The sequence below is a fragment of the Pyrgilauda ruficollis genome, unplaced genomic scaffold (assembly GCF_017590135.1).
Source record: "Pyrgilauda ruficollis isolate IOZ18807 unplaced genomic scaffold, ASM1759013v1 scaffold88, whole genome shotgun sequence".
NCBI lineage: Eukaryota > Metazoa > Chordata > Aves > Passeriformes > Passeridae > Pyrgilauda > Pyrgilauda ruficollis.
Genome location: NW_024530821.1, coordinates 99,279 through 111,937, shown reverse-complemented (window position 1 = coordinate 111,937; position 12,659 = coordinate 99,279). Strand labels below are relative to the sequence as shown.

The 12,659-nt window shown below is 64.7% G+C and overlaps 2 protein-coding genes across 3 annotated transcripts in view; one reads left to right on the top strand and one right to left on the bottom strand.

Annotated features, from left to right (window-relative positions):
- The first annotated feature begins 5 nt into the window (after positions 1-5).
- Positions 6-1,990, top strand: LOC121364687 (BCL2/adenovirus E1B 19 kDa protein-interacting protein 3-like). Of its 2 annotated transcripts, none has more exons than XM_041488123.1 (6): positions 6-314; positions 766-895; positions 978-1,107; positions 1,181-1,275; positions 1,391-1,512; positions 1,703-1,990. In XM_041488123.1, exons 1-5 carry the CDS (start codon positions 227-229, stop codon positions 1,497-1,499), a joined length of 552 nt encoding a protein of 183 aa, XP_041344057.1. In that variant the 5' UTR covers positions 6-226; the 3' UTR covers positions 1,500-1,512; positions 1,703-1,990. The 2 variants fall into 2 exon arrangements, with proteins under 2 accessions (XP_041344057.1, XP_041344056.1); XM_041488122.1 differs by having other exon boundaries at positions 1,363-1,512.
- A 124-nt stretch (positions 1,991-2,114) lies between these two features.
- The window catches only part of LOC121364684 (dedicator of cytokinesis protein 2-like), a 44,588-nt gene continuing 34,043 nt past the window's right edge, over positions 2,115-12,659 (bottom strand). Inside the window, exons 29-53 of the mRNA XM_041488118.1 lie at positions 11,406-11,504; positions 11,198-11,292; positions 10,919-10,997; positions 10,717-10,817; positions 10,527-10,585; positions 10,244-10,392; positions 10,003-10,088; positions 9,138-9,294; positions 8,809-8,849; positions 8,592-8,682; positions 8,389-8,508; positions 7,795-7,884; positions 7,318-7,422; positions 6,701-6,842; positions 6,436-6,517; positions 6,264-6,348; positions 5,995-6,081; positions 5,119-5,295; positions 4,921-5,004; positions 4,704-4,841; positions 4,325-4,410; positions 3,799-3,949; positions 3,452-3,554; positions 2,952-3,085; positions 2,115-2,863 (exon numbers count right to left, since the gene is read on the bottom strand). Of these exons, the coding sequence (XP_041344052.1) occupies positions 2,774-2,863; positions 2,952-3,085; positions 3,452-3,554; positions 3,799-3,949; positions 4,325-4,410; positions 4,704-4,841; positions 4,921-5,004; positions 5,119-5,295; positions 5,995-6,081; positions 6,264-6,348; positions 6,436-6,517; positions 6,701-6,842; positions 7,318-7,422; positions 7,795-7,884; positions 8,389-8,508; positions 8,592-8,682; positions 8,809-8,849; positions 9,138-9,294; positions 10,003-10,088; positions 10,244-10,392; positions 10,527-10,585; positions 10,717-10,817; positions 10,919-10,997; positions 11,198-11,292; positions 11,406-11,504 (2,631 nt within the window). The 3' untranslated portion in view covers positions 2,115-2,773. The remainder of the gene's footprint in view (positions 2,864-2,951; positions 3,086-3,451; positions 3,555-3,798; positions 3,950-4,324; positions 4,411-4,703; positions 4,842-4,920; positions 5,005-5,118; positions 5,296-5,994; positions 6,082-6,263; positions 6,349-6,435; positions 6,518-6,700; positions 6,843-7,317; positions 7,423-7,794; positions 7,885-8,388; positions 8,509-8,591; positions 8,683-8,808; positions 8,850-9,137; positions 9,295-10,002; positions 10,089-10,243; positions 10,393-10,526; positions 10,586-10,716; positions 10,818-10,918; positions 10,998-11,197; positions 11,293-11,405; positions 11,505-12,659) is intronic.

Genomic DNA, 12,659 nt, shown 5'->3' with positions numbered 1-12,659 from the left:
CGGGCACCGGGGCAGGGGGCGGGGACAGAGGGCGGAGCCGAGCCGGCTCCGTGCGGGTCTGCACGCGCCGCAGCCGACGCCTGCTCGCGCGCCGCACGTAGGCGCCGCTTAAAGAGGCAACGCGGCGGGGCCGCCGCGGCCGGGCGAGCTGCGGCTCGCGGGCCCCAGCGGGCGGAGCCAGCGCCCCTTTAAGAGACCGGCTCCCGGTGCCGGTGGTTTTATTTACATGGGGGCTCGCGGGCGTCACGTGACTGTCAGCGGCGGGGGCTGCGCGCGGAGCAGCCGCGGGGCCATGGCGGGAGCCGGCGACGACGGTCCGGGGGGAACCGGGGCACCGGGCGGGATCGGGGCCATGGGAGGGCCGGGGGACCGGGGGTTTCGGGGCACCGAGGGGTTTGGGACAATGGGACACCCGGGCGGGCCGGGGATTCGGGACAGTGGGGAGCCCGGGGGTGAAGGGGTTGGCGTGCACACGTGGGGGTCGGGGTCACCGGGAGCCCCGGGTGGTTGATGTGCACCGTGGAGGGGGAGCGGGTCCGTGGGGAGCCCAGGCGGGGTTTCTGGGGGGCTGACATGCGCCGGGGGCCGGGAAGCACGGGGATCCCGGGCAGGCTGGAGTGCACCGGGGCTGGGGGCTCCGGGGGGCTGATGGGCACCGCGGGGGCGGGGGCAGATGCTGGTGCCGGGGTGCAGAGGACATCCCGGGGCAGGGGTTGGGGTGCAGGGGTGGGCCTGGAGCGGCGCAGGGGCTGACAGCCCCCCCAGGCTCCTGGGTGGAGCTGCGCTGTGGCCCAGGCTGCCCGGAGCCCGAGCCGGCGCCTTCGCCGTTCTCCTGCCACGCCGACGTGGAGCGGATGCTGCTGGAGGCCCAGCTGGAGACAGAGAGCAGTGACGGGTGAGTTCTGAGGGGGAGCCGGGCACCACAACCCTGCTGAGGCCACAGCCTGGGCTCAGTGACCGAGGGTTTCTGTTTGCAGGGCCCTGCTCGTGCTGGGCTCCCCAGCCTGGGATGACGACGGAGCCAGCCACGGCAGTGACCAGCCAGGGGAGAGTGAGGTGCTGCCTGCCCACAGCCAGCCCCAGCCGGGCTGCCCCCACCCCCGGCAGGTGAGGGAGCTGCCCCTGGCACACCCTGCGGTGCCCCAGGCCCTGCTCTGACCTGCCCTGTGTCTCCTTGCAGCGGGATGTGCCACAGGAAGCCAAGTGGAGGCAGCGACGCCTGAGAGCGTCCCTGGGCTGGGCCTGTACCCGCTGCCCTCGGTACCTGTCCCCAGAGTAAGTCCTGTGTCCCCATCAGCACATCCTGCTGCTGCCCCCCATCCTGCTCTCCCTGTGTCCCTGTTAACCATGAGCTTTTCCCAGGGAATTTGCCTTTGTGTGCTCCCCCCAGCCAGTGCTGTGGAGCCTGCAGGGAGGTGCAGTGGGGAGGAAGAAGAGACTGTTCAGTTCAGAGCTGCTGCTGCTCTTCATCCCCTCGCTCCTGCTCAGCCACCTCCTGACTCTGGGGCTGGGGTGAGTGTCTGTGGCTCTCACCATGGGGCTGGGGGAGGAGGGAACACTCCTGAATTTGGGCTGCTCGTCCTTGGGTGCTGTCACCACTGCTCCCAGCAGCTGCAGTGGTCTGCTGCCATCTCCCCTTGCTCCTGGCCAGTGGGGCCCAGCACCCTGTACCATTGCCTCACAGTCACTCTCTCCAATCCAGGATCTACATTGGGAAGCGCCTGGCAGCCTCCTCAGCCAGCCCTCTGTGAGGAGCTGGGCAGGCAGCACCTTCTGCTCCGCTGGGAATGCAGGGAGAGCCCAGCCCCGTGTCTGTTCCTCAGCCCTGCCTCGGGAGCTGATCCCACATCCCCATAGAACAGAACCCCCTGATGGCAGCTCCCAGCTGCAGGCAGCCCCTGCCCTCCCCAGCCCCTGGTTACGGGTCCAGCTCCCCCTGTAACAGACTGTAAATACAACTGAGCCCACCTGAATAAAGAGCCCTGTGCCAGCTCAGGGGTTGAGCAGCGAGTCCCCTCCCTGTGTTGGGAGCACAGCCTGGCTTGGGAAGTGACCTCTGGGCTCCCTGGGGCCCTTCCCTGTGCCTTGGGGTGGTTCCAGCTGGGGATGAGCTCCTGGGTGGGCTGTGGGCAAGCAGGGGTGGGTGCTGGGGCTCCCACAGGTGCTCAGCCCCACGCAGGTGCCCGGCTGATGAATTTTCCCTTTATTATCCGTGGCTGCAGTGCAGAAGTGGGAGCTGAGCGTGGCATGGCCAGTCAAGGCAGTGACGCCTGCCTGGTGTGGGCAGGAGAGGTGGCACCACAGAGCATGAGGCTGCCAGGGCCTGTGCACACCCCTGGCTGGCTCCTGTGCAGTTCAGGCCAGGAATGGGTCCTGGTGCTGCAGGATGGGGTGGGAGCTGGCCCACGAGTGGGGAGCAGGAATCACACAGAAATGCCACTGGGGAAGTCACTGCTCTCTGCAGGCACAGTCCGTGGGCAGCTCGGGTGGAGGGAGAGGTGCCTCATGGCTGGGGGGGGCTGCATGTGTGAGAGCTCAGCATGGCTCCAGAGGCACGGCAAGCATCCAGGGCCAGGTGGGTCCCAGCCCCAGGGGACACCTGGAGCTGTCCAGAGCTGGTGGGACACAGTGGCAATGCCTGGTGCACACAGGGACTCTGCTCTGGGTGTCAGTGCTGCAAGAGCTGCTCCAGCAGGTGAGAATCAAGCAGGGCTGGCTGGGCACAGGGGCACTGCGCAGGGGTGACCCCAGTGCAGCTGCAGGTGACATCAGGTCAGAGCTGTGACAGTCGCTTGGACTTGGGTGGCGGCAGCGGCGGTGACTTGAGGTTTCTGCTGCCATCCACTGTCGGGGACGTGGACGCCTGCGAGCAGAGAGGGACGTGAGGGGTGGTGGGACTGGGGCCAGGGCCAGCCCCGAGTGCCTCCCCTCCAGTTCCTCCCCTGCAGTACCTTCCCCGCTGCTGCAGCGTCGCTCTGCTCCAGGAATGTCTCGTACACCGCGGGGCTGAACTTGCGGGGCAGCGGCGGGAGCTTGCTGGCGCTTTTCACGCGGCCACCAAAGCCCGTGGGAGACAGGGACGAGCCTGTGCAGGCAGGAGAGGTGGGGTGGAGGCTCAGCCAGCCTGGGGGTGCACGGGGCCCATCAGTGTGCCCACTGCTTCTGCCTAGGGGAGCGTGTTGGGCAGTGGGGACAGGTGCCATGGGATGTGAGCCCAGCCAGGAGCAGGGGGCTGGCTCCCACCGGGGACAGCTCCTGGCACCAAGACTCAGTGGCACAAGGTCCAGGATCGGTGGCTGCGGCCCCACAGGGAGTGTTCAGCAGGGGACTTGTCTGTGCTCCCACTGTGCCACCACGAGGGGGTGAGGGGACCTGTGCTGGGGTGGTGTGGGAGGCACAGCGCTGCCCGTGGCGCTGTAGGGACTCAGGAAGGTGGCCTGGCAGGTTGTACCTGCAGCGCTGGGCTGAGCACCAGCTTGGCTTGGCGGGGGCTGTTTCCTCTCAGCGCTCAGGCTGTTCTCGCTCATGCTGCAGGAAAGTCTCCACTTCTCGTCCTGGAGCACAAAAGGAAGGCTCAGCACCTCGGAGGGCCAGGCTGGGTGGCAGCTCCTGCAGCCCTGAGGCTCCAGCTCCTGCTCCTGCCCTCCCTGCAGCAGGGGCTGCCACCAGCCACTCGAAGGGTCCCATCCAGGCTGGGAGCTGCTGCTGCAGCAGGGCCAGGAGCTCTGGGTGCGGCAGGACACCCAGGGGAGTGCGAGCAGGGCCCCAGCGTGGCTCCAGGGCTGTGCTGAGCATCACCTTGGGCTCTGGCAGCTCCGAGATGGACTGGCACGAGTCCGGCCGCCGCAGATGGAAGATGGAGCTGGCGCGGTTCTCCTTGCGCTCGTTCCTGTGCTCCTCGCTCTCGGAGGGCCGGCGGGCAGGCTTTGGGGTCGGGGGTGCCTCCGTGCTGTGGGGTGACTGGGACAGGTGAGGGGCAGCAGGGGAAGGAGGAGCAGGGCTGGAGCATCACCGGGAGCGGCTGCACTCAGGCGTCAGCAGCATCCACAGCAGAGCTCAGCAGGGGAGGTTTGGGGGACAGGAATGGGTGGCTCAGGTGACAGCAGTGTCCAGGTGAGCCTGCGGGCTGCACAGGGGGTGTCTCTCCTCCATGCCCCCCACCGGTGACTTGGCAGGACAGACCCCTGAGATGCACTTGGCATACTGGGAAGGTGGAAGGGCAGAGGACTGGGGAGGTGGGAGAAAAGCACCTGGGCCAGAGTGAGGAAGGCTGAGCAGGGGGGGATGAGAGGGGATGAGCAGCACTCCCCAGTGCAGCACTTGCCTGGCTCCAGCGTGGCTCAGCCGGTCCCAGTCAGGTACCCAGGCTATGGAGCGGGGTCGGCCGCTCCGCCGGTCCTCGACGAACATCTGAGAGACAGCCAGGAGGGATGAGAGGGCAGAGCCTTCCCAGTCATTCCCTGGGCTCAGTGCCCTGTCTGACCAGTCCTGCTTCTGTGCCACCCCAGCAGTGCTGTGCCCCCTCCCCTCCTGGGGCAGGCAGGCACCCTGAGATCCCCCATACCCAGTGCTCCTCACCCTGTTCTGCCTCAGCCAGCTGCTCCCTGCTGCCCCACATCTGCATTTGCTTGCCCAGTGTCACCCCCACGGTGCCAGGCGCTGCCCAGCCCTGCCTGCCCCGTGCCCCCCGCGCTGGCACTCACCATCTCGCGCACCCCGTACTGACTCTCCACCTTGGCCCGCAGCTGCTCGAAGCACTGCTCCATGCGCTCGTGGAAGGGCCTCAGGTCCTCCGTCACCTTCTGCCCATGGATCCTGATGCCCTCTGCCAGCAGCGGGATCTGAGGGACAACGGGGACTCGTGGGGCTCCCTGGCACCGGGGGCAGCTGTCCCTGCCAGAGGGATGCTGCACCTGGTACCTGCCAGGCGATCAGGTCCTTCAGCTTCTCGATCTTCCCTGCATCCTCAGGGTGCTCCTGCATGTAGAGCTCCTGGAAAAAAGCCTGCAACGACCTTCCTCAGCCCTCAGCTCCACACAGGCTGGGGATGGCAGAGGGGTGCCAGTGCTAGTCCTGGCTGTGCCCAGCTGGCCCCAGCACAGCCTCTGCATTCCTCACCTTCTCATACTTGGCGAAGCCACCCATGACTGCGGGGTCCACGATGCCGTTGAGCAGCATGGAGAGAGGGTTGATGGGCAGGCTGGGGTCGTTCTGGTGCCTGTTGATCTCACTCATGATTTTCTCGTTGGTTTTCATCATGGTCTCAATGGCGTTTTCCAGGGGGGAGATGGTGATCTGTGTGCAGGGAGGGGTCAGTGCTGCCCCTCCTCGTTAAGGCTGGCAGGGTGGGCTCTCCCCAGCCCGGCAGGAGGGACCCCTGGGGCTGCACATCTCACCCCATGAAGCCCCTCAGACCCCTGGCACCAGGGGATGTGCTGGCCATGCTGGTCCCTGCTCCCAGCACAGAGCCAACCCCATGGGCACGAGGCAGCAGTGAGGCCACAGGAGACCTGGGTGACCACTGGTGTGACTTTGGGGGTGCAGCTGTGCCACAGTGGGGTGCACAGCCTGAGCACCATGGCACACACATGCAGCACTCATGCAGTCATATATCCTTGCACCTGCAGCATCCTGCAACAGCCCACCAGGACACCCTGTGCCAGCCCAGCCAGGACAACCTGTGCCAGCCCTGCCAGGGCACCCTGTGACAGCCCACCAGGCCACATCACATCTCCACTCCGTGGCTCCTGAGACTCCCTGGATCCTGGCCAAGCACCTGCCCCTCACAGAGGAGGAATGCCCACGCACAGAGCAGTGGCAGCAGCTGCTGACAGCCCTCCAGCACCTCTGCCGCTCCCCACACGCTGTCCCTGCTGCCCATGGAGCATGGCACAGGCAGGACACGCTCCCCATCCCCAGCTTGAGCTCCTGGCAGGGCTGGAGCATCCACCAGGGTCCTGGGAGGGCCCTGCTGCCCCCCAGCCCCCTCCTCACCGTTTCAGTGGAGGTGACAACGAACCAGCGCAGGATGCCAGGCAGGGGATAGGCTGTCCTGAAGGTTGTCCTCTCAATCCACATGTTCTGTGGGAAGAGCAGCAGTCACTCCCCACACCCTTCTCCCATCACCCCTGGCTGCCCCATGGCATGGGGGGCTCACACCTCCATGGGCACAGGACCAGGGATCCTCTGTCTCTCCTCTGGACCCTTAGGTCCTTGCAGGACACCCCCAGCTGAGGGTCCTGGCAGCTCCTCCCTGCACTCACTGCAAATTCATTGTCGGGATCGCTCGGGCCCCTCTTGAAAGGCCGTGAGTAGCTGAACCTCTGGACGTGGTTGGCTTTGTAGAAGCTGTGGGGAGGGAAGAGACAGAAATGGGACAGGACCCCCGTTGTGTCCCACCCTCCCAGCCCCAGGGAGCAGAGCAGGAACACTCACTTGGTGATCTGCTCTGGGATGCTCCGGCCCTTGAGCCGCACCTTGGCCTCCTCCGCCGGCTGCACGGTGAAGCACTGGATATCTGAGGGAGTGAAGGAGCCACAGGCACACACTGCAGGGCAGGGCTGCTGGGGACAGGGGCTCCAGAGCCCTGAAGGATGGACCCCAGGGTGACAGAAAGGCATTTAAGGAATTCCCACGTGGAGAGCGATGGACAGAGACCAAGCCACGCTCCCAGCCCCGTCCCCGTGCACACAGAGGATACACTGCCCTGGGGAGTCAGTGATGTCCTGGCCAGGGGGAGATGTGCTCTTCAGCTTCTCAGCATTGGGGAAGGGGCTCAGCAGCTGCATCTCGAAGTCCTCACGCCGCTCGTACTCCTTGCCCCGGTAGATGAAGACCTTGTTCTGCAGGGTAGGAAGGTGACAGCTCATCCCTGTGCCACAGAGCAGGGCCAGCAAGCCCCAGAGCATTGGGATGCTGGTGCTGGTAAGGCTCTCCTGCCAAGCAGGAGACACCCCCATCTGGAAAAAATATCTCCCCAAACCCAGGAACTAGAGGAAAAAGGAAGAAGACACATGGAGAATCAGGATTGGTGCCAGCCAAGCAATGTCACTAAGGACAAACCCTGTGTGACAAATTCGGTGGCTTCTACGAGACTGTAGCAGCATGGGTGGATGGGGGGAGAGTGACTGGACCTGTGCAAACCATCTGACCTTGGGCTGTCCCCTGGGTGGGACAGATGCTGGGTAAGGAACAGGCTGGCTGATGACACTCAGAGAGTTGTGGTCCACAGCTCCACACCCACGTGGACACCAGTGAGGAGTGGGGGTCCTTGGCTATGGAGGTGGCAGCTGTGGAGCTGCTCCTGCCTCTGCTTACCCGGAGGAAGGTGGGGAAGCCCTGCCCGTAGTACCCCACGGCAAAATAGTCCGGGCTGGGCCGCAGCACCTTCAGGATCTTCTCATAGAACTTGGCCTCTCGTTGCTGCAGAGGAGAGGGGCAGGATGAGGGCACGATGGGGCCCTGCAGACCCCCCCATTCCCCCCAGCCCATCCTGCCCTGCCAGGCACCCACCAGGATGTCACTCAGCATCTCATAGTCGAACACGTGGCTCTCGTACTGCTCCGCCAGCTCCTTGCAGATGTGGATGGCTTCCTCCCACATCTGGAGGAGAGAGGGGCCAGGACAGGGCCCCCCAGGGCAGGGTGAACTGGGGAAGGGGACACCAGGGACTTCCAGCAGACACCTGCACCCCTGCCCCCTGTGAGGAGGGGGAGAGGGCTCTCCTGTGGGGAATAATGGGGCCCTGCAGACCCCCCATTCCCCCCAGCTCATCCTGCCCTGCCAGGTACCCACCAGGATGTCACTCAGCATCTCGTAGTCGAACACGTGGCTCTCGTACTGCTCCGCCAGCTCCTTGCAGATGTGGATGGCTTCCTCCCACATCTGGAGGAGAGAGGGGCCAGGACAGGGCCCCCCAGGGCAGGGTGAACTGGGGAAGGGGACACCAGGGACTTCCAGCAGACACCTGCACCCCTGCCGGAGCACCTCCACCCCTGCCCCCTGTGAGGAGGGGGAGAGGGCTCTCCTGTGAGGAATGGTGATCCAGTGGCCAGCAGAAGAACTTGGCTTCCCACCATCCCCAGCCCTGGAGCCACCCAGCCGACCCCATCAAGCCTTTGTGAAGAGATATCTGAGCTTCTGACCCCTGGCAGGACAAGGAGTGTGTTGGGATGGGCTGGGACAGCATGGGACAGTGGCTGTGGGGTGAAGCATCCAGCCCAGGGCAGCTGCAGCCCTTCTGCAGCAGTGGGGAGTGAGGGGCTGTGCTGAGAATGGGATCTGAGAGCTTGAAACAGGGGGCCAGGCTTGCCCTAAGGCAGCCCAGCTCCCTGCAGTTTTGGGGTTTCAGAGGCTGCAGGGTCTGTAGGGGCAGGTGGGCACACTCACCTTGCCCTGGTCGAAGTACTCGATGATCTGGTTGTACAGAGCCTCCTTCAGCTGGCGCTGAGTGTGCAGGTGGAGGCCGTGTGGGCCTGGCACGGGGGCTGCATTCAACTCCTCTGACCACTGCACAAGGGATTGGGGACCTGTCACACCGAGCCCACGGGGCTGCCCTCTCCCCCCAGCCCCTCTGAGCCCCCCATGCCCACCGTCAGCAGGCGGGCGTGCAGCAGCAGCGTGTAGGCTCCCTCCGTGTAGTTCTCGTAGCTGATGTGCAGGTCCTTCAGCTTGTACAGGTACCTGGCAGTGACAGAGCCACGTGTGGGGCACAGAGCACCATCAGGCCACTCTGCCAAGCCCATCCCACTGGGAATGCCCAGGAACCCCCGCCCCAGGTGCTGTCAGTGTTCCCAGGGCTGTGCTCACCTGATGTACATGGCCTGGCGGTCAATCTCCTTGTAGAAGTTCTGTGGAAAGGCACACGAGGCTGTTTGAGTGGCCCCAGGGGTGGCACGTGCCACAGCCACCCTCTGGGTCACGGTGCTGCCAGGACTGTCCCCACACAGGGATGGGGTTGGCCATGGCCCTGGGCAGCTGCACAGCTGCACAGTGATGTCTGGCATCCCAAGAAATGCCAGCTCTGGGCACGACGTGCACCCCCTCTCTGCTGTGCCAGAGGCACCCTGGGGACCTGGGGAAGCACGGGAACAAGCCCTGGCTGCCCCAGGGAGCTGGAGCAGGGCACAGGTGCTCACCAGGAGGTTCACAGTGCAGCTCATGCTGTAGGTCTTGTTCTCGTCGTTCCTGACAGCCCGGTAGTCCAGGAGCCGCTCCAGGAGCTCGCTCACCAGCCTCACAAAGTCCTCTCCAGGCTTGGCCAGCTCAGGGTGGCTCTGGCAGCAGCTCAGCAAGCTGGGGAAGAGAGGGGGCCCTGGGTTCCACTGCACAGCCAGCTCTGCTGTGCTCCCACCACTGCCCTGCCCAGCACCAAAGGGCAGGGACAAAGCCTGGGCAGAGCAGGGACATCACCTGAGGCTGGGGTAACTCCTGGGGCAGAGATAACTCCTGGGGCATGGGCATCACCTGAGGCTGGGGTAACACCTGGGGCAGTGACATCACCTGAGGCAGGGGTAACTCCTGGGGCAGAGATAACACCTGGGGCAGGTGCATCACCTGAGGCTGGGGTAACTCCTGGGGCAGGGGCATCACCTCAGGCAGAGATAACACCTGGGGTAGGGGTAACTCCTGGGGCAGAGATAACACCTGGGGCAGTGGCATCACCTGGGGCAAGGGCAATTCCCGGGGCAGAGATAACACCTGGGGCAGTGGCATCACCTGAGGCAGGAGTGTCACTTAAGGCATGGGGTACTTCCTGGGGCAGGGATGTCACCGGGGACAGGAGCATCACCTGCAGCAGGGATAACGCCTGGGGCAGGCAGGGCAGGCTGGCTGGGCCAGCAGAGGTGTGCAGGGGGCACACGATGTGCTCAGGCACCAGCCTTCCTCCTCTGGTCCCTTTTCCCCGTGGCACACCGGGCATAGCGTGAGGAGGAGTGGGATGGCATGGAATGGTGACAGCAAAGGAGGGAGAAGGCGACAGGGCTGTCACTGCACACTCACATGCTCTTGAAAAGCTGCATGTACTGCTCGTCCCCCCGGCCGCCCTCCACCTCGCTGTCCAGCCTGCGCAGGATCTCATCCTCAAACTGCAAAGTGGACAAAGATGGGCTGAGCTTGGAGCTGCCCCTCCCAGGAGATCACGCTAAAGAGACAATTCCCGTCCCAGCTCCCAGGCCACGGCACTGCCCCGGTGTGGGTGGCTCCCACGGCATCCCGCCCGACCCCGTGGCTCGGCCCTCACCCGGCTGAAGCTGCCGGTGAGCCGGTGCTCGCAGAGCATCATGTCGAAGAAGATGGGGATGGTGGACTTGCGCAGCTCCAGCTCCGGCACCAGCGTCATCTCCAGGATGGGACCCACCATGCCCGGGATGAACTCGATCTTGCGCTGGCCTGGGAGGGCAGGGAGAGCTGGGGGGCAGATCCACGCCCAAAGCAGCAAAACCCCGCTCGCCACACCCGCTCTGGGGACATCTGATGGACATCAGCCCACGGAGACCCAAAAATCCCTGCACGCCGCGGCTCACCGAGGCTGTACCACATGTCCCGGATGGACGCTCCGATCGTGGCTCTCATGTCCCCATACCTGCCGGGACAGAGGGCAGTGAGCACCGCTCTGCAGCCCCGGCTGTGCCCAGCCCAGCTGGCTCATCCCAAAATCCCTGTCCTAGGGGCAGGGACCCGAGGTGGGGCTGGCCAGGAGGGGTGGGCACTCACTTGGCCAGGATGCTGTTGCGTTTGGCCGGGGAGAAATTCTCCAGCTGCAGGGAGTCCTGGGTGAGGAAAGCCACGGCCAGGTGGAAATAATTGTTCCAAAGCTGCAGTGGAAGCAGAGGGATGAGTGCCAGGCTGGGTGGCACAGTGGGGTCTGTTCCTGACCCTCCTGGCCCGAAGCAGGACTGAGGCAGTGCCCACCCACCTGCAGCTCGAAGTCGCTGTTGCTCAGGAACATCTCGGTTAAGGTCGTGGCAAACTGGTTGATGGCACGCAGGAACTCCCTGGGGAGAGTGGGCACTGAGTGAGGGCAGCACCAGCGTGCCCACTGCCCAGCCTGGAGTGCCCACCATCATCACACAGAGGGGGTGAGGTCCTTTCTGCCCCCCTCAGTGCAGCCAAACACTGCTCAGTGTCCACCTTGCATCCCAAGGCATCCCAGGTGCTCACAGCCATCCCCTGTGGCCCCTCCCCAGCCTCTCACCGGTTCTGCACCATGTTCATCACCACCCAGTCACCGGGATACACTGTCTTCCCAATCAGGTCCTTGAAAAGGATAAAAGTCTCCATGAGGAAGTCCTGCAAGGGAGGGAGAGCTGTCAGGAGCCGTGCTGGGCTGCAGTGCCCTCCGGGGGAGGCAGTGAGGGAGGTGCTGTGCCAGAGGGCCCCGTGTTGCCATGGGCAGCACTCACCATCAGCTCAGGCCGGGAGGGGAACGCCTGGATGTAGGTGCTGTAGTGCTCCTTGTCCATCTGGCTCAGGATGGCAGCCATGCAGGCCACGTAGTGGCTCTGGGGGACAGCAGCTGGTCAGGCCCTGCTGGGTCCTGCAGCTGCACCGTGGAACAGGACACTGTCCTTGTTCCCCCAGTCTGTTCATAACCCAGAGGCAAAACTGCCTTAGGGTCTGCTCACCCTCACCCTCCCTGGTCCTTTCTTCCCCAGCTCCCTTCTCCTGGCCTTTTCATGTTCATCCCACTCCAGGGACAGGATGGCTCCTGCACCCACCACGATGCCAGGGGGATGCAGGAGTTATTACAGAGTGGTGCTGAAGCACCTCTGCCAGTTTTGAGATAATTTAAGGCCATCTGTGGGTGTAAGGGCATTTTGAAAATGACAAGCAGCTTCCTTCTGGAGTGCCTCCAGTGGAGAGTCCCAAACTGAGCCCTGAGCTCCACTCCAGGAGGCTCCCAGCTTTGTAGCAAGACAAGAGGAGTGTGCATGAGCGAGATGCTGCCCAAAAGCTGTCCCAGAGACACATCCGAGGCTGGAAACTGCGGGAAAGGGCAGCAATTCCTGGGCTAAGAGCATCGTCTGGCATGCTCAGGAGGAGCGATGGCCCTGCCGTGTCCCGGTGTCACTGATGGAGCTTTGTGGGTGGCTTCAGGTGCCAACCCATCCCCAGAGACTGCCGTGCCTGAGCCCTGTGAGGGCAGCACCGGGCGCTGGGCACCGCAGGCACCTTCCAGCCCCGGCAGGTCGGGCGCTGCCGGAGCTCCCTCCTGGATTCCAGCGGGGCATTCCCGCACTGCAATTTCCCCATTGCAGCCCCAGGCCAGACCTTGCCAAGCACATGCAGACCAAAGCGGACTGTCCGGGGAGGGACGTGACTGCTGCTGGTCACCGAGGGCTCCAGCTTCGCACCACCGGCCCCGGGAGCTCCTCGGGATGGGGCGTAGCCCACCGAGGGCTGCCGAGGGTGAGCAACGAGCGCCCACGGCCAGCCCAGGCTGCGAGGGGCTTGCAGGGACTGCTCTTGTGCAAAGCAATCGGATTAACACCCAAAATGTCCCGCTCCTCCGGGAATCCATGCGGTGCCCCAGCCCCGGGGCCGTCCCGGCGGGAGCCCGCGGGACCGGGAGCGCAGCCACCGCCCCGCCCGGTGCCGGGACCGCGGCTCCTCCGGGGCTCCGGGGCTCGGCTCCCGGGCGCGCACCCCATGGCGGG

Coding starts and splice junctions, on each gene's coding strand:
- LOC121364687 (XM_041488122.1), top strand. CDS start 227: ATGGGGGCTCGCGGGCGTCACGTGACTGTCAGCGGCGGGGGCTGCGCG. Junction 1,276..1,362: donor CCTCGGTACCTGTCCCCAGA/GTAAGTCCTGTG, acceptor AGCTTTTCCCAG/GGAATTTGCCTTTGTGTGCT. Junction 1,513..1,702: donor CTCCTGACTCTGGGGCTGGG/GTGAGTGTCTGT, acceptor TCTCCAATCCAG/GATCTACATTGGGAAGCGCC.